At 47.5% G+C, this 26,009-nt stretch overlaps 1 protein-coding gene across 3 annotated transcripts; it reads right to left on the bottom strand.

Moving 5' to 3' along the window:
• Positions 1–321: 321 nt before the first annotated feature.
• On the bottom strand, positions 322–25,919 carry TOR4A (torsin family 4 member A). 3 transcript variants are annotated; one of them, XM_090021772.1, is made up of 3 exons: positions 19,129–19,318; positions 9,410–9,566; positions 322–2,906 (listed from the first exon to the last, which is right to left on the bottom strand). In XM_090021772.1, the coding sequence occupies exon 3, from the start codon at positions 2,868–2,870 to the stop codon at positions 1,590–1,592; it is 1,281 nt and encodes a 426-aa protein (XP_089877898.1). In that variant the 5' UTR covers positions 2,871–2,906; positions 9,410–9,566; positions 19,129–19,318; the 3' UTR covers positions 322–1,589. The 3 variants fall into 3 exon arrangements, with proteins under 3 accessions (XP_089877898.1, XP_089877899.1, XP_089877896.1); XM_090021773.1 differs by lacking the exons at positions 9,410–9,566; positions 19,129–19,318 and adding an exon at positions 25,801–25,919; XM_090021770.1 differs by lacking the exon at positions 9,410–9,566.
• Between the last annotated feature and the right edge of the window lie 90 nt (positions 25,920–26,009).

Genomic DNA, 26,009 nt, shown 5'->3' with positions numbered 1-26,009 from the left:
GTCCAGCCAGGTAGTCATCAAGCCTCTTGTGATATGACATGGTATGACATGATACCTCATTCCCTCCCACTGGCATCAGTGGCAAGAAACTGCTTGTCTGGCATCAAAGAACCAAGAATAATGCCTTACAACCCACTAAATTCAAGTCAAACAAGGCTGTGTCCACAGTTCCTAATGTCATCCACCCACTTTCCTTCATTACACTTCCTTCCAGTCTAACTAGTATGTACGTGTTTAAGGAAATGTAACCATGGGAGAAATTTGACAGCAATGGGCTGATTTTGTGCAATTAGGAGACACAGAAAAGCTAGACTACAATCAGTGTTTCCAGTTAGGATTTAATGGCCCACGCCAAAGCAGGTGTATACATTTCTCTCAAACTCTGCAAAAAACAAATTTCTGAGCCAGAAATGTTATAGAAGAAAAAAAGAAAGAAATAGAAATTCATCATGGAAGCTGGAAGTTACTCTCACCATAAGAATGGCAATATAATTTTTTCAGTGGTGTATAACTCCTCTCACGTTCCTCTTGCAACCTGCATTTTTTCATGTTTTTCACCATCCCTGCACACAGAGCAGTGGCTTCATTGAGCTCTCCACAGTGAGGTCACTTGGGTTTTTCCCCCAAGAGTAGTTGGTTTAGACTTCAGCGGCATGCATAAACAGGTCAAACTGGCTTTTTTGATGTGCATTACCTGACCTCTGTCGATAGCCAGTTAGGATTTTCCAGATAATAAACCATGAATTTGCACCCTTAAGAAAAGAAGCAGCAGAGTTCATGCAAAAGGTGATTTCAGTAAAACCCTTTAGTTAAGCAGATAGCTGCATGCTGCACTAGCTAATGTGCCCAAGTAATCTTCAGGGCTAACTCTAGGAAAATTGTATTGCAGGACTCTAACCTAGAAGTGACAAAGATTAGGTTATTAATGGTTCTGAAGGGCTACAGCTTCCAAGCTGATCAAATATGGGAAAACACATTCCAGGAGACTCCCATCTCCTGGGAATCAAAGAGTGCAGAGCACTGGGATTAAGGGTGTTTGAGCAACAGTCTCATTCTTCAGTTATTTCACATGTTCCTCCTGTCTACCAGTTTCATCTCCATCCATTTAGCCTATATATGAGATCCAGGTAGTAGAAAAGCAAAGGGGCTACAGAATTTGAGTTTGAGGAAAGAGGGAGATCTAACTAAGTATGTTGAGTCCAAATATCCCACCATCTCCCATATACCAATTTGCATCCTCCTTATACATGCTCTGTGGGGTTTATTCTCACCTTCTAGGCATCCTAACACAACAGCAATAAATACTGGAGAGCTACTCTGGACTTAGTTAACAGGGGCTTATTTATAGAATTGTGGGAATTCAGTGGATAAGCCCCAATGCATGAACAGGAGAACAGAGTTTAGCCAAACAAGAGGTGATTGGACTCTTCTGTTTCATGGAACCCACTTATGTGCTAAGTGTGACAAGGTCATATCTACCTGCTTGCGGAAAAGCAGCATGAGCCAAATTGTGCTGTCATTGCCAGCGCAACGAGTCTGGAATGTCTCAGTTGATTGCAAGTTACTCAGAGCAGGATTTGACTTCTTACTTATACAGGTTGCTGTAGTAGACTGACTTTGGTCCCAACATGCTTGCAGCCATTTTTGGAGTACTGCCGGCCCCCTGTAGTGTTATAACAGAGCTGACTTGCTAAATTTTCTATATGGCTCTGATTAAGATACAGTCCCTCCCTCCTTATCTCCTCCATGAAGCATTCTATGACATGACTCTTCTCCAACAAAACAAAGGGGATGATATCAGCAGAATGCCAAAGAGGATGGATGTGGATCAGTAAAGGCTGGATGAGAGCTGGGAGTTCTTTGCTGAGCGAATCCTCAGTGAAAACTTTCTGAGTGACAAACTTAGTGATTTCACTATCCCCTATATTGCTTATTAAAATGTAGATGGCATTGAGGAACTCATTGGTCTGGTTGGGTTCGAAGAATCTGCTGAGCGTGTCTAATAGGACTGGAGGTGTATGCTCAACCTCATCCAGAATAAAAAGTGGTATTTTCTCCTCTGTTTCTGCTCTGGTTACCATGTCAGAAATCTTTTTAGACAAATCCAATTGGCAATCAAAAGTAGCCTCCTTATTTGGGCAATGGTGCCTCACAAAGTACTGAAGCACAAAGTCACTGTCCATGACTGATCGAAAATGTTTGGCCAGCAACCATCCAACATGACTCTTCCCAACCCCAGTAGGGCCATTTAAAGAGATTACTAGGGGCTTGTTGTGTATGTGAGTTGCCAGATAGTCCTTCAACAATTCCATAATTTTCTCCACTGCCAGCTTTTGCCCAAACACTTCCCGGTGCATAGTTTTCTCCAGTCCGTCTAGGTCATACTTTTGGAGGTTATCATCCAGATTCTCAATAGCATTTAGAATCTGCAAAAAGATGATACCAGTGAGCAGGAAAAGACAACGCTTTGCTTTACTCTTCTCTGCTGTGGGAAGGTACTTTCTGGAGCTTTCTGGGTATAGAACTACCCTGGATTTTCTGCGTTGCTTCTTGCGTTTGTATTTATTCAGAGTATGTTGGTCAGTAGAGGTGTCAAAGGTGAAATACCGGGAATTTTCAAAGCTGGCTTGATTAAAGAGGGATATGGAAGAACTGCACAAGTTTGTTCGGTTCAGGGAAATCTGCCTTTGAAGCAGCCTAGTTTGGACCAGCTCTGGAGATTTGTCCTCGTTGAGATCCACTTGTAAGCGGTTTTTCTTCTGGATCCGGACTTTTCGTCGCAAGCGGATGACTGCCCTCATGGGAGAGGAAACGAGAGAGATCTTGTAAGGAGGGGTGGGAGGCTTGGTGCAGGGTGGCTCTCCATCCATGCTGCTGCCTTCTCTGAACCATTCAGACTGTCTTCTCTGAAAAACACAAGGACAAAGTGAAAATAAGCTAAAACAATGGGAGATCCAGAGGTGAGGTGATCATAGTGCATCTGTGCCTTTGCAGAGAGGCAATAGCATGCTCATTAATCTAGCAAAGAAAGTAAAACAAGAATCAATGGCTGGCAAGGAAAAGTAAACACATTCAAATTAGGAATATGGGGTCCATTTTTAACTGTGAAGGTGATCAACTGTTAGGTAAGCTGGCAAAGGGAAGTAGTGGATTTTATATCTCTGGAAGGATACTGGCTGCCTTTCTGGAAGATAGATAAGTCCATGGGGTGACAACCTATGGCCAGTCAGCTGGATTCAACATGCAGAGCTCTTGGATCTGGCACTTAAACATGGAGCTTTGATGGTGAGGGGCTTGAGGTGGTTTGCCTTTACCACCAAAGGGAGAAGTGCTGGCTGTGGGCAGGTCCTAGTACCCACCTACCCTTACACCTGTCTCTGACTCAAGGTGTGTCATTCCAGTCCACAACTGGGAAAGATGGCCTACTATTGTACCAGTCAATTACTAGTTACTGGACTCTGGGCAGAAGTAACTATGGCCTTGGTGGTCAACTTAAATGATCAACTGGTTTTACAATCTAGTAATGATGTAAAGCAGTTGCTCCTAGTATCCATGCCCGCTGGGAAGGGAAGCCCAGAGTAATTGTAGCTACTCAAGTGAAAGTAGAATCTAAAAATTGGGTTGAAGCAGTGCTAAGACAAGTAGTAGTACAATAGGATTTGGCTCAGACAACCTGTCCATTATTATTTTTTATTTAAAAATACTAATTGATTGGGATTAACAATGAATTTTTTATTTTATGATTGTTAATAATTTACAAGATAGAGGTCAGACAGGCTTCAGAGGTTTCTTGCACCATATAGAAACTATCAGCTATAAATAAATAGCATTCAAATAAGATAGCCTAATCTAGCCCTTTCTCGTTTATGGAAACCCAGGCCACAGCTCCAACAACCCATCACATTTATCAACAGGTGAAAAGCAAAACTGGGCTGATTTCCAATGCTAATCAGCACACAGAAAAGACTACTCAACTTCTGGTGCTGCCTCACAACAAACACTGCCACCCACCACTAAGTACCAGAGTAGGCAGCAGCCTAAACCCAAGTGGAAAAAGGATCCAACCCTACATAGTGCAGTCCGAGTTCAACAGCTCCAGCCTCTGGGTCACCTAAGCAAACAACCCTGCTCCACACCAGAACATGCAAGACTCTAGATCAATGATTCTCAACCCTGGGGTGCCTTGAGAGCCTTTCAAGGGTGTTGCAGGGTGCCACACAATATTAGCACTGTTAGGCTCACAAACACAACTCACAAAACAAGCCAAGAGATTTCAGATAGAAATCCATAGCTGTGGTCTTTCTGAGTTCTTTGCAACACAAAAACTACTTTATTATTTTTCTGTAGTCAAAATAAGAGTAAAAAACTAAGAACTAGTGTTTGCCTCAAGTCTATCGCGGGTGTCTTGAGTCTAAAAAGGTTGAGAATCACTGCTCTAGATATTACAGGAGCACCCTACATGTATGTATATATAACCACCGAGCGAATAGATAGGAGCCAATTGACAGTACTCAAGGAGACCACAGTTCTGGGTGTACTGGGACTAGTAAAACTTGTGCACTGCAAATGGCTTCCTCTGATAGCTGTATGTACTAGACCAGAACCTAAAGTACCAATCTAGGCTTTCTAGGAACAATAACTGTAACATAGCAGTAAACCTGACTGCTGGCATCCCCCCCAGACCTATCCTGCTGGCAAAAACCTCCCCACAGGGGCACATGCAAAGTTCAAGCAGCCTCTCTCCCCAGCCAGGCACAAAACTCCCTCTAAACCCCAGAAAATAGCAACTGCTCAGTCAGCAGGAGTGGAGTGGGGCAGGACATTTTTCCTGAAGTGCCCTGAGTATGAGGAAGTGAGAGAGACTCCTCCAGACTATCAGGAACCAGAGAAAGCATCTCAGCAAAGAGCAAGTCAGGAAGCTGATGCCTGACCCTGGGAGACAAAAACAACTTGTGTACTCCATCAAGATTGGCCACCAAGTGAAGGAGATAGTGCTTCCACTGCCTGCTGATGTGTAGCTCTGGGGGTGGATCCAGAGGGGCTGCAGTTGCACCTGCCACCCATGCCCCAATGATGTGTGGTCCACCCAAAGTTTAAAACCAACTGCCCAGCAGTGGCAGCAACATTTCTATTCAGGCAGCAGTGAGGGAATCTCTTGACTTCAGGGCCATTACTTGATTCCTTCTGAACTCTTTATTCCATAGGTGATAACAACCCTCTGTCCTTTCTAATGGGCTTGATGTCCTACTAATTAAGCTATCCTTTCTTCTGCAATTCTGCTGTCTCTTAGCTACTGCTCTTAAGGTAGCTCCTATTTCACAGCCCTGCAGACTGTTTTTACCTCTAGCTAAAAACATTAAGTCGGGTGAACATTAACTCAGGTGTGAAAATACTTTCAGTGAAGCATTAGATGCACTGTCAAGATGCTCAGAAAGGCTAGATTTTGTTTTATGAATGGGAAAGAGGTGTACATTTAATTCAATGACAACAGAACCAAAGAAATCTCTTTTGAGACTTTTGGCATCATCTGTTGTGTTCTAATACATAATGTATGATATAGCAAATTAATTCACATTCCAATAAAGTTAATTTTCATAGAAACATAGGGCTGGAAGGGACCCCGAAAGATCATTGGGTCCAGCCCCCTGTATGAGCAAGAAAGACATCTGGGATCAGACAACTCCAGCCAGGTGACCATCCAGTCTTCTCTTGAAGACCTCTAGGGTAGATGATTGCACCACCTCTGAGGGGAGCTTGTTCCATCCCGGTCTGGACACCCCAGTTGTAAAGAAGTTTTCCCTAATGTTCAGCCTGAAACTATCTTCCAGGAGATTGTGACCGTTGTTTCTAGTTCTCCCCCAGGGCACCCTGGGGAACAGCTGTTCACCGAGCCCCTGATGTATGCCTCTGATATAGCAGTAAGTCACAATCAGGTCCTCTCTCAGCCCTCTTTTCTTTAGGCTGAAGAGTCTGAGATAGTTTCATAGTTTCTAGGGTCGGAAGGGACCTGAGCAGATCATCTAGTCCGACGCCCTGCCATGGCAGGAAAGAGTACTGGGGTCAAACGACCCCAGCAAGATGTTCATCTAACCTCCTCTTAAACACCCCCAGGGTAGGAGCCTGCACCACTTCTCTTGGAAGTTGGTTCCAGACCCTAACCGCCCTGACCGTGAAGTAGCGCCTCCTGATATCTAGCCTAAACCTACCCCCTGCCAGCTTGTGACCGTTATTCCTGGTCACTCCTGGCGGTGCTCAGGGGAACAGTGAATCCCCCAATGCCTGCTGATCCCCCCCTGACTGGTTTATAACAGGCCACTAGATCCCCCCTCAGCCTTCTCTTGTGGAGGCTGAACAGGTTCAGGTCCCGCAGCCTGTCCTCATAGGGCCTGCCCTGCTGTCCCCTGATCATACGAGTGGCCTCCTCTGGACCCTCTCCATGTTGTCCACATCCCTCTTGAAGTGCGGCGCCCAGAACTGGACGCAGTACTCCAGCTGTGGCCTGACCAGTGCCCCATAGAGGGGGAGGATCACCTCCTTATACCTGCTCGAGATGCATCTGTGGATGCATGACAAGGTGCGGTTGGCCTTCCTGACTGCCTCCCCACACTGTCGGGCCATGTTCATCTTGGAGTCAATGATGACCCCAGGATCCTTTTCCGCCTCCATGCTGACGAGGGGAGTTCCCCAACCTGTAGGTATGGTGCCGGTTGTTCCTCCCGAGGTGCATCACCTTTACTTGTCTGTGTTGAAACCCATCCTATTCTCATCCGCCCACCCTTGTAACCTGTCAAAGTCTGATTGTAGCCTGTTGCGTCCTTCTAGTGTGCCCACGTCCCCCCACATCTTCGTGTCATCAGCAAATTTGAACAGGGTGCTTTTTACCCCCTCATCCAAATCGCTGATGAAGATGTTGAACAGTGAGGGCCTGAGGACCGAACCCTGGGGGACCCCACTGCCCACGTCCTTCCAGGTTGAGAAGGACCCATCCACTACCACCCTCTGGGTGCGGCCCTCCAGCCAGTTGGTGACCCATTTGATTGTGTGGGTGTTGACACCACAGCCCCCCCGTTTCTTAATGAGAACAGGGTGAGAGACAGTGTCAAAAGCCTTCCGGAAGTCCAGGAAGACTATGTCCACTGCTACCCCTGCATCTAATGATCTGGTGATCTGATCGTAAAAGGCCACCAGGTTGGTCTGAGAGGCCCTGCCACTGATGAACCCATGTTGGTTGCCCCTAAGCATGCAGTCCCCTGCTGGCCCCTCGTGGACATGTGCCAGAATAATTTTCTCAAACAGCTTGCCTAGGATCGAGGTAAGACTAATTGGCCTATAGATTCCCGGGTCCTCCTTCTTCCCCTTTTTGAAGATGGCAACCACATTGGCGTTCTTCCAGTCCTCTGGCACCACACCGGAGCACCACGAGTGCTCATAAAGCCGTGCCAGGGGTCCTGCAATGACCTCAGCCAATTCCCTTAGTACTCGGGGCTGGAGATCATCCGGACCAGCTGACTTGAATACATCCAACCCCTCCAGAAGCTCCCTAACTAAATCCTCACTAACCCGTGGCCCAGGTGTGCCTCCCCCAGGGCCTGAGGGGGACCCAGCAGGAAGGTGACTGTTCTGGTCCCTACTTAGGAAGACAGAGGCAAAGAAATCGTTAAACATGTTAGCTTTGCCATCTGGTGTGATGACCAAGTTTCCGAACACGTCCTGCAAGGGCCCCACATTACCCGGGACCTTCTTTCTACCCCCTATGTATTTAAAAAAGGACTTCTTATTGTCCTTAATCTGGGAAGCTAGTCTCAGTTCCATCTCTGCCTTGGCCTTCCTAACTACCCCGCTACATCCCCGAGCAACTACAGAATAGTCCTCCCTGGTGATGACCCCTTCTTTCCAATGGGTGTAAGCCTCCTTTTTAGCAAGGAGACATTCCTGGATGCTTTTGGTGGGCCACGGAGGCTTGTGTGCTCTCCTGCTCCCTTTGAACCTCGTTGGGATTACCTTCCTTTGGGCTTGGAGGATCGTCTCCTTAAAGAGCGACCACTCTCCTTGGACACCTGGCTCCCCTCCCCTCTGGGACCTCAGCGCTTCTCCAACTATCCTCCTTAGCTCGTTGAAGTCTGCCCTCCTAAAATCTAGGGCTGCTGCCTTACTGCATGCCTTTGCCACCTTGCGCTGGATGGTGAATTCCAGCAGGCGATGATCGCTGTCGCCCAGGTGGTCGAGCACCCGCAGCCCCCTCACCAGGTCATCAGCCGTGGCCAGCACTAGGTCCAACAAGGCGTCTCCCTGGTGGGGCTGTGCACCTCCTGGGTTAGATGGAGGTCCTGCATTTGGGCTAGGAACTTACGTGAGCGGTCAGACCTGGCTGACTGCTCCTCCCAGCAGATGTCTGGAAAGTTCAGGTCACCCATGATGATCATGTCCTTTGACCTAACTACCTCCATGAGCTGACCCAAGAATTCCCAGTCAAGCTCTTCTCCCTGGTTGGGTGGTCTGTAGTAGACTCCCACCGTTAAGTCTCTTTCCCCTCAACTGCCTTGTACTCTAACCCAAAGCACTTCAGAGTGCCCCTCCCCTGACTCCTTGCTAATTGACGAGGATGTGTATTCCTCCTTTATATAGAGTGCCATGCCCCCACCTCTCTTTCCTATCCTGTCCCTCCTCTACAGCCTATAGCCCTTGACATTCACCGCCCAATCATGCGTTGGGTCCCACCACGTTTCTGTAATCCTCACTATGTCCCTCAGTCCCTCCTTGTATGGCTTGCCATGCAAGTCCCTGATCATACGGGTGGCCCTCCTCTGGACCCTCTTGAGCTTTAGCATGTCCTTGTGGAAGTACGGCACCCACAACTGGATGCAATACTCCAGCTGTGGCTGCACTGAGTTGAGTAAAGCAGGAGAATCACTTCTTTGGATTTACTGGAGCTGCATCGATTGATGCATGCCAGAGTTTTATTGGCCCTAGCAGCAAATGCATCACATTGCCAGCTCATATTCATGCTGGGGTCTATTGTTACCCTCAGATGCCTTTCATTTGTAGTGCTAGTCAGGTGAGCGATGCCCAGCCTGTAGGTGTGCTGGGGGTTCTTCCTTCCCAGATGCAGCACTTTGCATTTCTCAACACTGAACCTCATCTGGTTCTGTGCTGCCCAACATGCCAGCCTGTCTAGGTCTGTTTGTATCTGCAGTGTATCTGCGGATGTGTCCATGCAACCCCATATCTTGGTGTTGTCTGCGAACTTGGCCAATGGGCTTTTCACCCCCTCAGCCAGGTCATTGATGAAGATATTGAACAGCATATCTGGGCCAAGATACTGAGCCAAGTACTGACCCCTGGGGTATGCTGCTGCCCACATCTTGCCAGGACAACACTGATCCATTCATCTGGACTCTCTGCGTCTTACCCGATAACCAGTTTCACACCCACTTGACTGTCCCACAGTTGATCTCGATATCTTCCAGTTTTCTGATCAGTACCTCGTGGGATACCAGGTCAAAGGCTTTCTGGAAGTTGAGGTATATGATGTCAACCGCTTTTCTCTCATCCAGGTGATGAGTCACCTGATCATAGAAAGAAATGAGGTTGGTCAGACAAGACAATCTCTCAGGGCATTCTCTACTAGTGACCTGAGCTTATTGAAATTTGCATTTTAAGACTTTGAGTTTGGTATCTGTTTTGTCAGCCTTGCAACGGACCATAAATGTAATGATTTCATGGTCACTATTGCGTAGGCTGCCATATATGTTTAAGTTGGTCACCAGGTCATCCCCTTTGGCCAAGACCAGGTCAAGAACTGCATTGCCTCTAGATGGCCTGTGCACCTCCCAAGTCAAAAAAAGCTCTTTGGTGCTGGTCAGGAAGGATCGTGATTGATCCCAGCTGGCCAAGCATTCCTCTCAGGTTATGCCTGGGTAGTTGAAGTCACCCATGACAGCCATGTGCCATGCACGTGCGGCCTCTGTTAGTTCACAGGCAAATGCTAGATCAAGTTCCGCCCCTTGGTTAGGCAGCCTCTAGTATACACCTACAGTCAGGCCTCTCTTGCCACACCTCCCCTGAAGCTTGACCCAAAGGGTTTCTGTCATATTGAATGTAATAGTTTGAATTCTTGTGATAACTGCCTATTAGCCAGTTTAGACAAAAGGCAGGGTTTATCTTCTTATCTAGGCCATTGCTTGCTTCGCCTGGCCCTCCAACAAGTTTGTTTAAAGTCTTAGGTTCTCAATCTTATCTTTAGAGGCCTTTGACAAGTTAACCTAGGAACAAGAAAAATGACCCTTAGGCAAATATTCCCAGAGATCAAACCGTAGAAGCCTTTGAAAGGGGGTTGGGAAAGAGAGATGCTTCCAGTGTTGTGGAAAATCTCCCAAAAGCACCCAGTAAAAATCTGTTGAGTAAGATCCAAGCCCAATTTGGGATTAGTGACAGGTTTGAATAGGAGGGGCCTATGATGGCAACTCACCCCGTATATAACCTGTAACCTATAGTCCCAATTTGGAGGTAACCTCACTTGCAGAACACCAAAGGAAGACTCGCAAGTGTAGGCCAGATCAGACTGATCACCTGAACCACCCTCTCTGTGGACAAGAGCTCCCGTTCACGCTGAAGCCACGGAGCGCCTGAGTGGGACCAAAGGAAGGGGACTTGTTCCTATCACTGCTGAGACCAACCCTAAAACCAGAGCTAAAAAATGAAAGTATCCCTGGAGATTTGGTTTCTCGGAATTCTAGGATTGTATCTGTTTTTGTAACACTAATTCTTATAGCATTGTTTGGGAAGGAAGTGTCTTTGGAGCATTGTTTCTAATATATGTAGTTATTGTGTTTTTAAAGTTTGTGGTATTTGTTAAAGCTAAGTGTCATATGCATAGTAAGGAGTTTTAATAAACATATTAAAGGAATAAAAATCGTGATCATTGTGAAAATGAACAGGGCTCAACCTCACCCCACCAGCGTACTGATTTGAACCAATATATCGTGTGGGACTACTCTCTATCCTGTAAACCCATAAGAGATAGTTTCAAGCTGTTCTCCTTTGGGGCCAACTTTGGCCTGTAGGGAGGCGTACTGCTTCTTCACATAGAGGGCAACACCCCCCCCTCTCTTCACTACCCGATCCCTTCTGTGAAGGATGTAGCCCTTTATGGCTACGCTCCAGTCATTGGTTAGACTGCAGTTGGAGTACTGTGTCCAGTTTTGGGTGCCGTACTTCAAGAAGGATGTTGATAGACTTGAAAGGGTCCAGAGGAGAACACTTGTATGGTCAGGGCCTTACAGGACAAACTCTATGAGGAGAGACTGAGGGACCTGTACCTCTTCAGCCTCCGCAAGAGAAGGCTGAGAGGTGATCTTGTGGCCGCCTACAAATTCATCAGGGGGATGCAGCAAGGGATCGGAGATGCTCTGGTCACCAGGGCGCCTCTTGGGGTAACAAGGACCAATGGTCACAAACTGACAGAGAGCAGATTTAGGCTAAACATCAGGAAAAGCTTCTTCAAGCTAAGGGTGGCTAAAACTTGGAATGGGCTCCCAAGGGAGGTGGTACTCTCCCCTACCTTGGGGGTTTTGAAGAGAAGGCTGGATGGGCATCTGGCTGGGGTCATCTGACCCCAGCACTTTCCTGCCCAGAGCAGGGGGTCAGACTCGATGATCTGTTGAGGTCCCTTCCAACCCTAGCATCTACGAATTTATGAATCTATGAATGAGAGGAGTCCCACCAGAGCTCTGTGATCCCTACTAGATCATAGTGCCCAGTGGAAAGCAAGAGGACTAGTTCCTCCTGCTTGTTCCCCATGCTTCTGGCACTGATGTACAGGCACCTAAGTCCTTCTACGGAGGTCACTGGCCGCCTGTTGCATTGAAGGGGAGTTTTGTTTTTGCTTAGATCATGAACTAAATAGTGTAGCCCTAGGCCCCCAACACAGTAGTAAAAGTAAAGCTCTGGTTTCTTTTTACCTGGAGAAAAAAACTGTGATGTGTTATAGGTGGTGCACTTCACCATCTGCACTCCCCTTTTCAAAATCCTAGGTCTGCCTATGTGTAGCCCTCCTCTAGCTGGCACTAAGCAGCCCCTGGGAGATGGCACATGTGCAGCTACTCATGCAAGTGAAACCTTGTTGAATTCAGCTTTTATAGGACTTCTAGGCTGTAAGGCTCCTAGATCCAGCTGAAATGCAACTGTCCTGGAATGAGATGGCAGTAGTTCAATCCAACCGCAAGGAATAAAGCATCCATGTAGCACTACTAAGAAACAGCCAGACTGCCAAGTCACAAAGTTCATGGCATCTCCAAGAAAGGAGGACTTGAGTTCTCACTGCACTGCAAAGCTGACTCCACTACACCCCAACTCATGGCAACAGCTCAGTGACACCTCTAAAGGGGAAGGCCCACTTGAACTGAGTCCTCTCTGCATCTTCAGAACAGGCATTAAAGCAAGCTCAGCTCTTCACTGTTCCACTCTGCTAAGAGCAGCTCTGACTCTACAGTGCCATAATGGCTGTTTCCAAGACAGACCTCCAGTCCTCCATCCAAGCTCAGTCACAGAGAGCAGAGCTCAGGCAACTGTGGCACGTTGCCTATAAATGCTTTGCGTCAACACGGCCCACTGGCCAGAAATTTGTAATGAAGCCACCTCTCCAACCAGGCCAGAAGACCACTGCTTCTGCAGGTGGCTAATTCTGCTTTCCACACGTGGGAAGCGAGTTCTGTGCCCCTGCCGGAAGCAGCAAGGAGCACGGAGAGGTTGTTGAACTCTGTCCCAGGTATGAAGCAGCTAACCCCTGCGGTCTCTCTCAGCCAGGAGCTACTCACCACCTCCAGTCCAGAGGGGCATGTGAGGGCGAACAGCCAGCACCCCAGGTGTGGTGTTGGGAAAGGGAAGGAACCATGGGGAGGGGGTACTGAGAAAACTATTGAGGAAATGGCCAGAACTGAGCATTGCAGTGAGCCGAAGTTTTGCCCTCACAGTGAACAGACAAGATGCTGGAGTTGGTCTTCTCTCTCTCTCCAGCCTTCTTCCAGTGTAAGCCTGATGTCCTGATTCACCTGGAGAGGAAGCTCAAGGGGAAAGGCGCACTGGTGAAAGAGCGAGTGCGGGTCTACAACAGTTGCAGCAGTGAGGGAAGTGCTGGTGAGCAGCCGTGCACGGCACAGGGGAGAGCAGGCAGATTGCTGGAGGGAGTCCCAAGTCAGAGAGGAGCGGCAGGCAGGTGGAAGCAAGGAGCTGTTAGTGCAGCTCCACTGGCAGCAGCAGAGCATGAGGGTCAGAGGAACAGCAGCACCAAAGGTAGGACCCAGGAGGAGGAAGAGGAGGAGGAAAGTGAGCAGATTGCTCGGTGTCATTTAGTGTCCAGTGTCCAGGTCTGGAATAGACTTCCCCCAACAGTGGTACAATCACCTACTCCGGATATCTTCAAAAGATGTCTGCACACACACCTTGCTGAGGTCATCTGACCCCAGCAGCCTTTCCTGCCCAAGCACAGTGGGGCTGGACCTGATGGTCGCGAGAGCTCTCTTCCAGCCCCTAACATGTATGAACCACCCAAGAGAGCTTAAGCCCAGGCAGCAGCCCAGGTAGCAGGGAGCTACCTCTCTTCATCTGACCTACTTCGATTGTGGGGCAACGGCAGGAGTGAGAGAACCTTTTCCCAGCCTTCCCAAACCTTTGTTCCTAGAGGCAGCAGCTCCATGGTGGTCTGTCATTTAAATCTCCATAACACACCATTCAGAGGCTGGTTAGTGCTAGCAAGGAAATCGGGCTGGAAGCAACCATATGCTTGCAATCTGCAATGGGTCAGACCTGCAGTGGAGACAGCTCAACACTCACCTGCTACTCCATCAGCTGACCCAGAAACATTTGCCAATAGCTATGAAGTTCACAGGGCAGAAATGCTTTTCAAGATTTGTGCCCCACCTTTCAGTTTCACTTGGGGAAGCAGAAAACAGTCAACCACCTCTCACGAAATGTTTGACTTGCAGGAGAGTTTTGCTTTGCTCATGGGAAGCTAGTCATGAGTCAGTCACCACAAAGCAGAGCAAAAGACAGACAGAAACTGCACGTTCCTCAGCAGGCATTGAAAAAATGTGCTGCTCTCCTCTTCCACAGGGCAGTCCACCTTCCAGGAACTTGCTGCATCATTCCAGCTTAGAGAGCATGTGGACTAGGTACAGAAAGCAAGGAAGAGGGAAGATGTCATAAAGACTGGGTCATGGGCAGTCTAGCTTAGTGGTTAGGTCCCTGGAGAAAGTAGGAGCCAGAGGTGGAGTCTAAAGCACAGGCTAAGGCAAGGTTCAGGAGTCAGGGATCTAGTTACCAAAGCTAAGGAGAATTTCAAAAAGCCAGAGTCCAGAAGCAGAGCTGAGCAGGGTCCAAAATCAGAAAAAGAAGAGTAGAGGCTCTTTGGGCAGACCTGTTGGCTAGCCTCCAGTCTGCTTCCCAGGTGGACTTCATGCTGCTGAGGCTACCAGGCTCCTCAGTCAGGAGGCCCTGACATGGGCCAGCTGGTTCACAGCCAGTGGGGCTGCCAGTTAGAGCCTCAGGCAGGCTAGGCAGTTAGTAAGGGCTGAGATGCCTGTTAGGGCCCCTGACAGGCATCCAGGACTTAGCATTTGCTTCTGCCTGGACAATAATGCCTCGTGAAGTTGAAGGAACCATTGTACAAACACTTTTCTACTGGAATGCTAATTCTCTTAAGAGAAATTTTAGGGAACTTGTGACCATGTCACCTTCAGGATTTCTGTTTACCAGAAGGAGAACCAGCCAGTCTGGATTCCTAGAAGTTACCATAGAAATGCCATGGAACAAGCCGGAACTGAAGCTCATTAAATCTGAATGGTCTGCAGCAATCAGAAGAGCACAGGCAAGCCACTTGGCATACTGGAGATCACTGGGCTCCCCACGCTTGAGCCTAAGGGCACTTCAGTTCAGTTTAATTCTTGCTTCCTTCCTGCTACACAAGCCTTGGTTTTGAATTGTTCCCTGTGAGCAAGCGTGCGAGGGGGGAGGACCCCAGGCTCTATACCAAGGCTCGGACTCTCGTGCTTTGTGTCTGACCCAGGAAGAGGCCTCCTCAACCTGACCCCCCTGGGGCTGTATGAAAGGTGCCGGCGCAGCAATGAATGCCTTGCGCCTCACTTCAAGCTTCTCCTCCCTTGGTTTCTGTTACTATGGCTTGCACTTTTGCATTGTCCTTTAGCATGGACCTAGTGGAGCCTCTTCCTTTTCACTCAACAGCTACAGGAAGATGGCATACACAACTCCAGTAGTACTGCTGATAGCAACAGCAGTGGTGTTCAATCCATGGAGCTGCAGGCTATGGTCCCTCAACATCTGAGAGAGTGAGACTTTCACGCAGTCAGGGCAGACCTGGCTTGGACGCAGTACATTTGTGCACAATGAATAGCTTTTGCTATCCTCTATACTTGAGCAGCAGTGCAGTTACTACATGGGGCTAGGGGAAATGTTCTGTGCTGGAAATGTTCAGGGGAAGCTGTGGGAATTTATGAGGGTAGAGTTTACAGGCCTGCTTGATTGATGCTGACAAGGACATCAGAAGACATGTGAATGTTTCCCTCCTTTGCCCTGATCTGCTGTCACTTAACTGTTCTGTTCAGTTATTGCTGCTTGATCTACCTCACACTGAGTTTACCTGATTGTCTGTGATGTAGTAACTGCAGCTTTCAAGCCAGGCGGTCCATATCTTGGAGTTGTGTGCTAGGGAGAGCCTCACCTTGAACACACAGAGCAACTGAAATCACATGGGAAGCCCTGAGCGCGATTACAAGCCTGCTCAGGTCAGCCCTCCCCTTTCTCCAGGTGGGAGACCCCAAATTCTCAGCCTTGATGGTAAAAGCGTGACAACAATCTCAGAGTGACGCGCAACAGGACTGGGGTAGAACTGGAAGTGGAGGAGGAAACTTATCTATTGATTTCATAGACTTCATAGACATTAGGGCCGGAAGGGACCTCAGAAGATCATTGAGTCCAGCCCCCTGCCCCAGGCGCAGGAAGTCAGCTGGGGTCAAAGGATCCCAGCAAGATAAACATCCAAATGTTTCTTAAAAGTGTCCAGAGTTGGTGCTTGCACCACCTCTGGAGGGAGCCTGTTCCAGGCCTTGTAAAGACATTTTTCCTTATGTCCAGCCCACTTACCATTCACTGGTAAGTGGATGTGTCAGTTCTGTTAGTAACAAGATATAACATGGAAGAATTCATACCTGCTCCTCTGTCTTAAACCTCACAATCCAGATTTTGACTCTTAACATTATTTTTCTTTGCACCTGACTATAGCACAACAGAAATTTATAGAAAAATGTTAACTAGTCAGTAAAACTAATACAAAGATGTTCAGGAACTTAGTCAGAACTACTTAAGATTGGTGCAATTTAGTTAAACAATGCCTGCATTCCTGTACTACCCTTCACTGTATAATTTATTTTAACATCAAAAAAGGAACATTGCAGTATAATTTACCCAATGTTCTGCTGAGCCAGCTCAAAAATAATGAGTCTAACAATCAAAAGCAACCACAAAACAACAGCCTTTGGCTCTGAAACTTTTATTTTGCAGTTTGCTTTGCAGAGAAGTACATAGCCAGTGCCAGCAAACACCATGGCCAGGATTCCACTCTGGGGTAGCTTGTCCATAATTACAACAACAGAAGCTATAAATCTCAAGAGCTTTAAACTATGACTCTGTGTGAAAGAAGCCAACATGGGCACAGAGACAAAACAAAAAGAGCTCTGCCAGCACTGTAGCTTCTGCCCTTATGATCCCCAATGGAATCACATAATAAACTATGAAGACTGGCTAATAACCAATGTGTTTTTGATATCCCAGTAGTTCCCAGAAGCCTCGGTTATTTCACTGAATGAGGCACTGTATAAATCTATAATAAACAGTAGTGCTGGCCTCCAAGAAGCTTCTGGTACAAGACATAATAGGTGGCTGACTAAAAAACAGGGGGTGTTAGGTGCCTAATTCACTTAGGTGCTCTTAGAAATGCCATTACAGGCCCATATGCATCTTTAGGTACCTAAATAGCTTTGAAACTCTGGCACTAAGCTTGTGAAGTATTTACCCTAAAAGCTTTAAAAGTGCTTCCTTTAAATTTTTATTTTTACAAACCTGCCATTCTTTGTCAGTCCCCTCCCTGTCAGAGTTACCTAGCACAAGAATCATTTATATGTAGGTAGATCTGGATATTGGCTCCTTTAGTGGTCAGGTTAGTGAAACATAATTTATAATTCCCCATCCCTGGAGCTTTTTGGAATCTACTCTAGGAATTTTTAGGAACATGCTACTATCAGTTCAGCTGTTGCCGCCGTAGTGCAGATAGGCATCCTCATGTAGAGAATACTCTCCCTGCTTCATACCATTTTTAGCATCCTGTTCTTTATCCCAGCAAAAACTGGAATAGACTTCCATAATTCCTAGCTACAAAGGTAAAGTTTCTCCTAGGGGGAATTTAACGGGTCAGGTCAACCTGCATCAAAACATTTCAGTTTGCTGAAGCTGACTGAAACATTACAGGGCAGTGAAACACTTGAGTTGAGTCTGCCACCTGGCCATACAGTCTCCTGGGAGCTGTGGTTTAGTTGTCTCATGCTCCAGTTCTCACCAAGGACTGGATGCCCCGGTCTGGTATCTCACATGATGCTCCACAATCCCCTCTCTTGCTGACCTGCTGTGCGTCTCCATGGACATTAAGTGAAAACAAAAGGCAAAATGTCTATATAAAATTCTTCAACATTTCCGAATTGAAACTTTTGGATTTGGGCCCCAAATTTTTGGTGCTGGATAATTCTATTTTCTGACTAAAAGTTAACAGTTTTTCACAAGAAGCAGAAATGTCAACAAAAAATAAAAATAAACCCACTGTTTACCTGAAACCCCCCATTTTCAATCTTTAGCAGAAAAATTTCAACCAGTGCTAACAGATGGGACAGATAAGGAAATGAACTAAAACTGATGGAAGCATCAGAGCTGACAAAAAAAAATGCTCATTAACCTGCAGCGAACAATATTTGCAATCATTAGAATTGGAAGTTTTCTGTAGCATTTCCACAGCTGCAGAATCTTAAATACTCAGAGCTGTGACCAGGTGAGAGAGAGCAGAGCTAGGCGGGAAGGCGCAGGACAGCATCAGAGGAGAGCACATGCAGGCAGCAGTAAATAGCTGGTTCTGCAAGTTTAGAAGTGAGTGGGAAAGCTGGAGTCCAAGCCAGTTTTTTTCAGAGAGGAGATCCTATGGCTGGCTTGAACTTTGTGGAAAGAGGGAAAGAGAATGGTAGAGCCAGAGTGAGAGTGAGCAGGGGACGTAGGAGAACAGGAGGTCCTTGTAGAGAGGTATGGGCTGAGAGACAGCTGGGAGGACTGGAGGGAGACAGAAGCGGGCACTGAGAGAGTAAGCAGCAGAAGGAAAGGGGGAGTGGTGGAGAAGGTGGTAGGGGAAATGATGCTGGTTCTTATCAAGTGGTCAGGGAAGCAAGGTTGTGGGCAAAGACAGGCAGTGAATAGGTGAGGGAGCTGGTATACATAGGGGAGTGACCCTCGGCTGCACTAAGCCAGGGAGGGAAGTGGATATTCCTCCATTTCCCAGGACATGGTAACTCCCCAATGCTGTCAAGTAAGTTCTGCACAGGGACCTAATCCTGCAAGCATTTTGACAGGTCCTGTCGCCCTGTGAGGCCAGCACGTTTGCACTCTGGCCCTTTTGAGCACTAGCTTTATTTTCTGCCTGGCCATATATATGTGAACTGGAGTGCTGCAATAGCCCAACTGCCTCTCCTTACTAAATCAGGAAACAGCCCAGGGACAAGTCAGGCCACTGTCAGGATGCCACAAGGCAGAGACTAGTGGTCGCAGCTTAGGGCTGATTGCTAGAGCTGGTCTGAAGGGGTGCAGCCAGGGTCTCAGAAATAAGCAAGAGTCATTCCTGTGGTTCAGATGCTGCCTTATATCAGCAGTGCAGCAGACTGGAGACAGATACCCTGTGGCCACCAGAAAAAAGCACATGATGTAAAGCCCTTGGAACAGAAAAAGGCAATTCAGAGAGAGCATAAGGAGGAGCGGGCAGAGGAGCAGGACAGCCAGAAAGAAAAATTGGAGGCATAGAGTTATTACCGGGTCACACCGTCTCCTGGGCCTTACTGGGAGATCACCATCCCTTCACCAGTGCCTTCAAGGCAATGGAGCAGTACAGTCAATCCAGGTGGGGGCTGAGAGGAATCCTGGAGCCCTGGGACTGGATGACTTCCCCCGCTGAACACAGGCTCGTTTCACTCGGAGGGCTTGATCAGTGAGAGGAAATGGCAAGGGGGAGTGGCCCCTGTCTGCGCTTCCTTCTCCCAGTTGCATGAGGCCTTATCTGCAGTCTGCTCTGCAGCTGCGCTTGCCGCTGGCTTGCTCACACTGTCTGTGTCAGCGTGTTCACACACACACGACACACATGCTCACAGGCTGCTCAAGGAAGTTCACTTCTGTTCTCCAAGCTCTTCAGAGGCATGTCAAAAAAATAACCTGTCACCAGTGGCAACCCCTTTAGGCATGTGAAAAGAGATGCAGTCATGTCACAGAGCTGCACTGGACAACAGGGAACGGGGACAAGATGCAGGTAACATTATTCCCTATCCAAAATTCAGCACTGCTCCAACTCCAGCTACACTGAATGTCCCATATGTACCTGGGTCACTCCGAATCCACCTCCAAGTCAGCAGGTATAAGGGAAGCCCAGAGCAGGGCTGGGGTGCTGGGAAATGGAGCTGCACACAAAACATGAAAGGATGCCTGCAAGGAATGTGGGGCGAGGGGGAGTAGGGGCAACCAATCTGCAAACCCAGGACTAAAGCAGAACCACGGTCCCTCTAGCTCAGGACTTCTGACTACCTGGATGTCAATCGCTAGGATGGCCATCATAGAGGACAGTCCAGTTGTCCTCTGTCTTCTACTGATACGAAACCAGACACCTTTATGTCTGAAAAATAGAGGACATAAAGGCATCGGGTTTTGCATCAATAGAGGACAGAGTAGCAGAAAACCGTAACGTCCTCTGTGATGGCCACCCTAGCAATCGCACAGAATTTCCTCCAGTTATCCTGCTGTGGCACCGGCTAACTTGTGTTTGTCTCAAGAAGTTGTCTCTAACCTTTGCTGGCCTGGAAGCAACAAGAGCGAGCAATCAACACAGCAGCGTGGCCCTCCACTTCCTTGCTTAACTCAGTTAAAACTTTCTAATTTCCTGTCACTGTGCACTCAGATAAAAGGGAAAAGTGTAAATTCAGGCAACCATCCCTTGTCAGAGGGAAAAACAGCAAGCCTCTCCAATTTGTGCCACCAGCTCCCAGCAAAACCCCAACTCCCTGGTGGTCTGTCAGTGAGACCCTAACGCCCTACTGCTCTCCCCCCCTTCACACTGCCCAGCCGCTCTCTTTCAGTGAGTTCAGCTCCACATAGTGCTCCAGCCAGAATCAGCAGGTGCTAGAGAAACTGGACAGCACTGTAACCAGCTGAGGTCAGCAAAGTCATTCCCATAACTCAGGAGCATGTGAAACCAATTTGGGCTGAAGAGAATGAGTGGAATGCATGCACCGGGCTGCTGAGCTCAGGGTCAATGGGAGAAACCTGAACCTGCTACGTGGCCTGTGCTCATTTGCCTTTCTATTCGTAGGCCCCTGTACATCGGATCTCGGGGCCTCACAGCCATGAAAGAACCTCCTCAGCATCAGCCCATCCCCTCTCCTGTAACTCGGTCCTGCATCCCGCCTGGCTGAGGCCCTGTGCAAGGGAAGCTGGCCAGCACAGAAAAGAGAGTGTCCACAGGGGCACATAAGGCAGACGGCAAGAGCAGAACAGGAGATCAGGCAGGGAGCAGAAAGCAGAGCAGCAGCTTGGACAGGAGAAGGGGACTGAAGTAGGACTTGAGGAGGCTGCAGGGCTGATTTGTGGCACACCTGCTGAAAAGGTTGGTCCCTCCAATCTAAACAATAGGTCCCCGAAGACAGACTAGACCCTAAGACTAGACCCAGCTCTATAGCTTCTTTGCTTTGGGCTCTATGCAGATGTTGCATCCATCCCCAGATAAACCATTTTATTCTGGGACAAAGTGCAGTCATGATGTTCATGTCCATTGTCCTGGGACAGACCCTAGAAATGTTCACAGGATAAGAACTGTGAACAGTTTGTGCTGGGACATCTCAAAGCACATCTGAATGTTTTCCTTCAGGTTACATCACTGAATCAATGGCAGAAAAGTGGCACTGCATTCAGCTGCTCACTAAACCCTGACTGGAAGAGCGATGTGTGTACTCACCAATATCAGGACATTTCTGTTCTGGGACAAACACAAGCAAAAAACTTTTCAGGGACAAATGTTACTTGCCAGTGAGGTATTCACAGGCTGCCTCAGACACAGGCTGCCTCACAGGCAAAAGCATGCATACACATACACGGAGGCACAGCCAACAATACACCCACTCACACGCACAGGCTCCACACACCTGCAGCATTACACCCACCAGCAAGAAAAGCAAACATACCCACAGGTCCCCCTGCACGCACACATGGGCATACAGGTCCACCACACTCCCTTTCAGTCACACACAAAAAGCAGTAACACTTGAATACACAAACAGAAACACAAAAGACCCTTATAACCTCAACAAGTTGCTTCTCCTACAGGCTATGTTAAAAGAGGCAGTGGAAAAGAGTGAAACTTTTAAATAATTATTTCTATTTTTAAATATATGGGCAACACTAAGATAGAAAGCCAGGAAGGGCAATGCATCCTCCGAAGTATGTTATCTTCACAGTTGTGGTTCCAGATCAGCTTTTGTATACAGTTAAATTTTGCATCTTCTCTGAAATCCCCATACATATTTAAACTGGGCCAAACTTTGGTGGACAGATCATACCCCAGGGGAAATTTGAGGCCATCTGTCAAGGAGGTTGTGTAAAGAATGAGCTGCAGGCAAAGTTTTTAAAGCCTTCTATTCCTTTTTTTCACACACAAATAGGGGGAAAATTGGAGAAAGTTTGTATTACTGGAACGTCTCCGTAATATCTAGGATCTGAAATGAAAAGTCTAGTCTAACCTTTGAAATGTAAAATGTAGCAAAAATTTTTGGTGTTATGAAGTGGCATGGCTCTGTGTTTGTGCACTATTACTAAGTCACATGCACTGTGGGCAGGTATCAGAAAGCTCCATGGGCACATCTAGGATTTTGAAAAAAGGAGTGCAGATGGTGTGGTGCATCATCACATATAACACAACACAATTTTTATTTCAGTTCAAAAGAAACTAGAAGCTTTAATGATAGGCTTAGGGGTCTAAGGCTATATTATTCAGTTCAAGTTCCAAGCAAAAAAAAATATAATATTATGGAACTGTTATGGAATTAATTTACTATACCATATATGGTATTATATATACAAACACAGACTAGGCAAAAATAATCAAGAGATTTCTTTATTCCTGTTGTCATTAGAATTAAATGTACATCTCTTTCCCATTCATAAAAACAAAATCTAGCCTTCTTGAGCATCTGGAAAGTGCATCTAATGCAAGGGTATGCAACCTCCAGCACACGTGTCAGAGCATGCCAGGCAAAGGCATTTTGCTTGGCACTTGCACCTTGGAGAAGGGGCCCAGGCTGCACTGCCAGAACAAGGACTGGGCTCCTTGCAGCTCCCCCTCCGTTCACCCCAGCACAGCAACATCTTACAAATCGAGGTTGTGGGTGTTTTTGGCACTCTGCCCAGAAACATTGCCGACCCCTAATCTAATGCTTCACTATAAGTTATTTTCACACTTGAGTTGATATTTATTCACCCAAGTTAATGTTTTTAGCTAGAGTTAAAAACAGTCTGCAGGGCTGTGAAATAGGCGCTACATTACCAGGAACAGCTAACAGACAGCAGAATTACAGAAAGAGTGCTCAATTAGCGAGACATCAAGACCACTAAAAAGGAGAGAGGGTTGTTAAAATCTATGGAATAAAATGTTTAAAAGGAATCAGGTAATGAGCCCTGAAGCCAAGAGACTTCCTCACTGCTGCCTGAATAGAAATGCTACTGCCTCTTCCAGACAATTGGTTTTCAACTTTGGGTGGACCAGGAATCAGAAGGTGTAACTGCATCATTGTACCCCCTCTGGATCCACCCCTGCAGAGAGCTTCCCAACAAGATACCCTTCAGACTCCGTGAGGGGTCTCCAGTTCTGATCTAAGAGTGCTAATCTTTTCACTCTTGTTAATGTTCCTCTGGATTTCACAACCCTTACCATGCACCGAGGCCCCATACCAATATCTTGAGGTAGACAGCTGTCATTCCCTATACCTAACAGCTAGACTAACAGAGAAATTTGCACAGCTGTTTTTCTGGGACAGCTGGACATAGAGTATATTAGGGAATGCCTTACTTCCACACTGCTTTTTGGAACAAATGGGACCAATTTGTGTACTTGCCTAGATTGTTTGTGTTCACTGATTTATTTTTTAGGCGATACTTCCTGGCCAAAACTAGGAAAGGCATACAGGAATCCCAGTTCCCCAAACTGTACAGTTGTCTAGCAAAACCATCTCCCACTGGCAAAATGTTCAGGGACTAAAGGTCTGTGAGAACATCTGAATGCCCCCTGTTTAAACCTTTCAGCTGATCTATGTGCAGATCAATACAGTTCCATATGATGAAGGCTTTGTTCAGTTAAGGTTCTGCAGCTGAATTTCTGCAAAAATGGCATCCTTTGTTAACCCTTTTTTTTAAAAAAAAAAGCCTGGAAATTGGTAGGCCAAGGCCTCCCAGAGACTGTGGAAAGTAATATCGCTCTGCTGCTCAGAAAGAATGTGTCAGTTTTCCATATCAGATATGGGATCTGCAGAATCTGGTTGTTCCTGCATACCCACCCCAGCAAGCATATGGATGAATTTGCCTAGCAAATACATGCAGATGAGAAAATTTCTGGGTAGTGAACAGACAAAGAAATCTGCCACACAAACAGGAGGCAGATTCGACCTGTATCAAATCAACCTGTATCTCTATTTCCCCTTTCTAAAAGAAGGCTGGTAATGCTCTCTTACCTCCAAGAGGTGCTACGTGCCTAAACTTGGTAACACTTGAAAAACCACAAAACCTAGAGCTTCTGTCAGGAGAGAGGTGTGTGAGGAGAGGCACTGGTACTAGAGGACATGAGAGACCCAGATCTTTTTCAGGAGAGCAAAGGGAAATTGTGGAGGTCTGTGCTTGTGTTGGGGCCTTTTTATAACAGCATTTTAGAGAAGTGGTGGGACCGCTTCTCCCATCAATGATGCAGAAGTGGAGGGCAGGTTATAGAGGGACCATGATCAACAATAGCACAGAGAAGTCAAAGGAGAAGGCTCTGGGCCACCCCAGTTAAGTGACTTCTGGGATACCTGAGAATAGGACAGGCTTGGGGCCAGTGTTGGGATGCAACAGGCTTGCAGGGCTGGAGCCCTAAGTTCCTGATGTTGTCTTCAGGAGCCTGACATCTCAGCCACAATAAAGCTAATCCATTGATAGGGACACATCAGGAACCCCTGCCAGCTCAGCTTGTTGGCAGGCTTCAGGGAAGCAAAGGAAATGTGTTTACTTGGATACTGGTTCTGTGCAGCAGGGCTTTTTGTGGTGCCCAAACCCTAGGTTTCCAACCCAGCATGGAGGAGACCATACCAAAAGTGAATACATCGCACTGTCAGAAAGACAGCTCCTCTGCTGTGCGCCAGGACGATCTCTCACCCCGCCAAGACCCAACCGTGGGGTGCAGCACAAAGGACTCCAGGAGAGTGAGAATGACATCAGGCCTTCCCTTCCTATCAACAACTGGCACCTCAGACTCACAGTTTTCACTGAGGATGGGAATAGTTTTCATCAGGAAAGAAAAGGGACAAATCTGTGGAGAATGGAAGGAACCTGGGGGCTGAAATGAGTGGGCTCCCTCAGGATATAGCAGTGGCAGGGCTGGGGAGTGCTGCCGCAATGGGGTGAGAGTCTGCTCGCTGTGCGTACAAGCAGACCCTGTAACTCCCTGAAGCCTCACGTGTGGAGGTGGAAACAGCTCAAGTTCCCTGTCATGGCAGTCCCTCTGTCTGAAGCCTGGCCTAGGCTCAGGAAATAGGTTGGCCACTACAGTTAGCTGAAATCCACCTGTGCTCTGTGTCACTCCATCATTCCCGTTTGGACTAAGGAAAGGAGAGGCATGAGGAAAGGGCTGAAGGCCATATGCACATCAAAGACACCAGCTTACCCCCCAGGCTGCCTTTTTAGAGCACAGCAAGTTTTTGCATTTCCCCCATAACTCGTTTTCTATGCAGATTTGCTGTGCTGGGGCTAGTTCAGTGCCTGCCCCCAGGAGTTTCCCCACATCACGGTGATGAAACCTTGTCATGTGGCAATGTAACACCCCGAGCCAGAGGACAGAGCAAAGAATGAGGCATGTTGTGGTCTTATTCCTCAGTAGGAGGGCAGGCCAAAAATATGCAATGTGCAGACCATACATAGGCTCTGTGCCATGGCAGTAGAGCAGGACCCAGAGACCTACACCGTGCCCAGAGACCCCTTCCTAGTAGTGGAACCAACCCTTTAATTTTTGTCTCGGTCTCACAGCTGGTCTGAGGTCACAGCTCCTTCTTCCTTCTCTCCCAAAACAGCTGGGCTGGGCTAGGAGAAAGCACAAGAGCTCCTGTCCATCCTCTGTTTAAAGAGCCTCTCTAGTTTCCAGAGCAGTTTTCTGTAAAGGGATCTCAATGAAGCTGTGCCCCAGCCCAGCCCCACCACAGGTCTCACCTGGAGGCATCCAGAGGAGCTGCATGTCTTCAAACCCACTGGTATTCAGAGATGGAGGGAATCGTAGTAAGGGTAACAGCTCTCACTTCAGTCAAAAGGGAAAAGGAAACTGTTACTCCCCTAACTGTGGTGCCCACAGGGAAACAGCTTTGTGCTGAGGGCAGGAGATAAAGCTGCTGTTCGTCCCACTGCCCTTCCTGGAGGGCTTG

This window comes from Crocodylus siamensis, chromosome 11 (assembly GCF_052110815.1).
Source record: "Crocodylus siamensis isolate JL-2025a chromosome 11, ASM5211081v1, whole genome shotgun sequence".
Taxonomy (NCBI): Eukaryota; Metazoa; Chordata; order Crocodylia; family Crocodylidae; genus Crocodylus; species Crocodylus siamensis.
The sequence above is the reverse complement of the archived record's forward strand: the minus strand, read 5'-3'. Positions and strand labels throughout refer to the sequence as shown.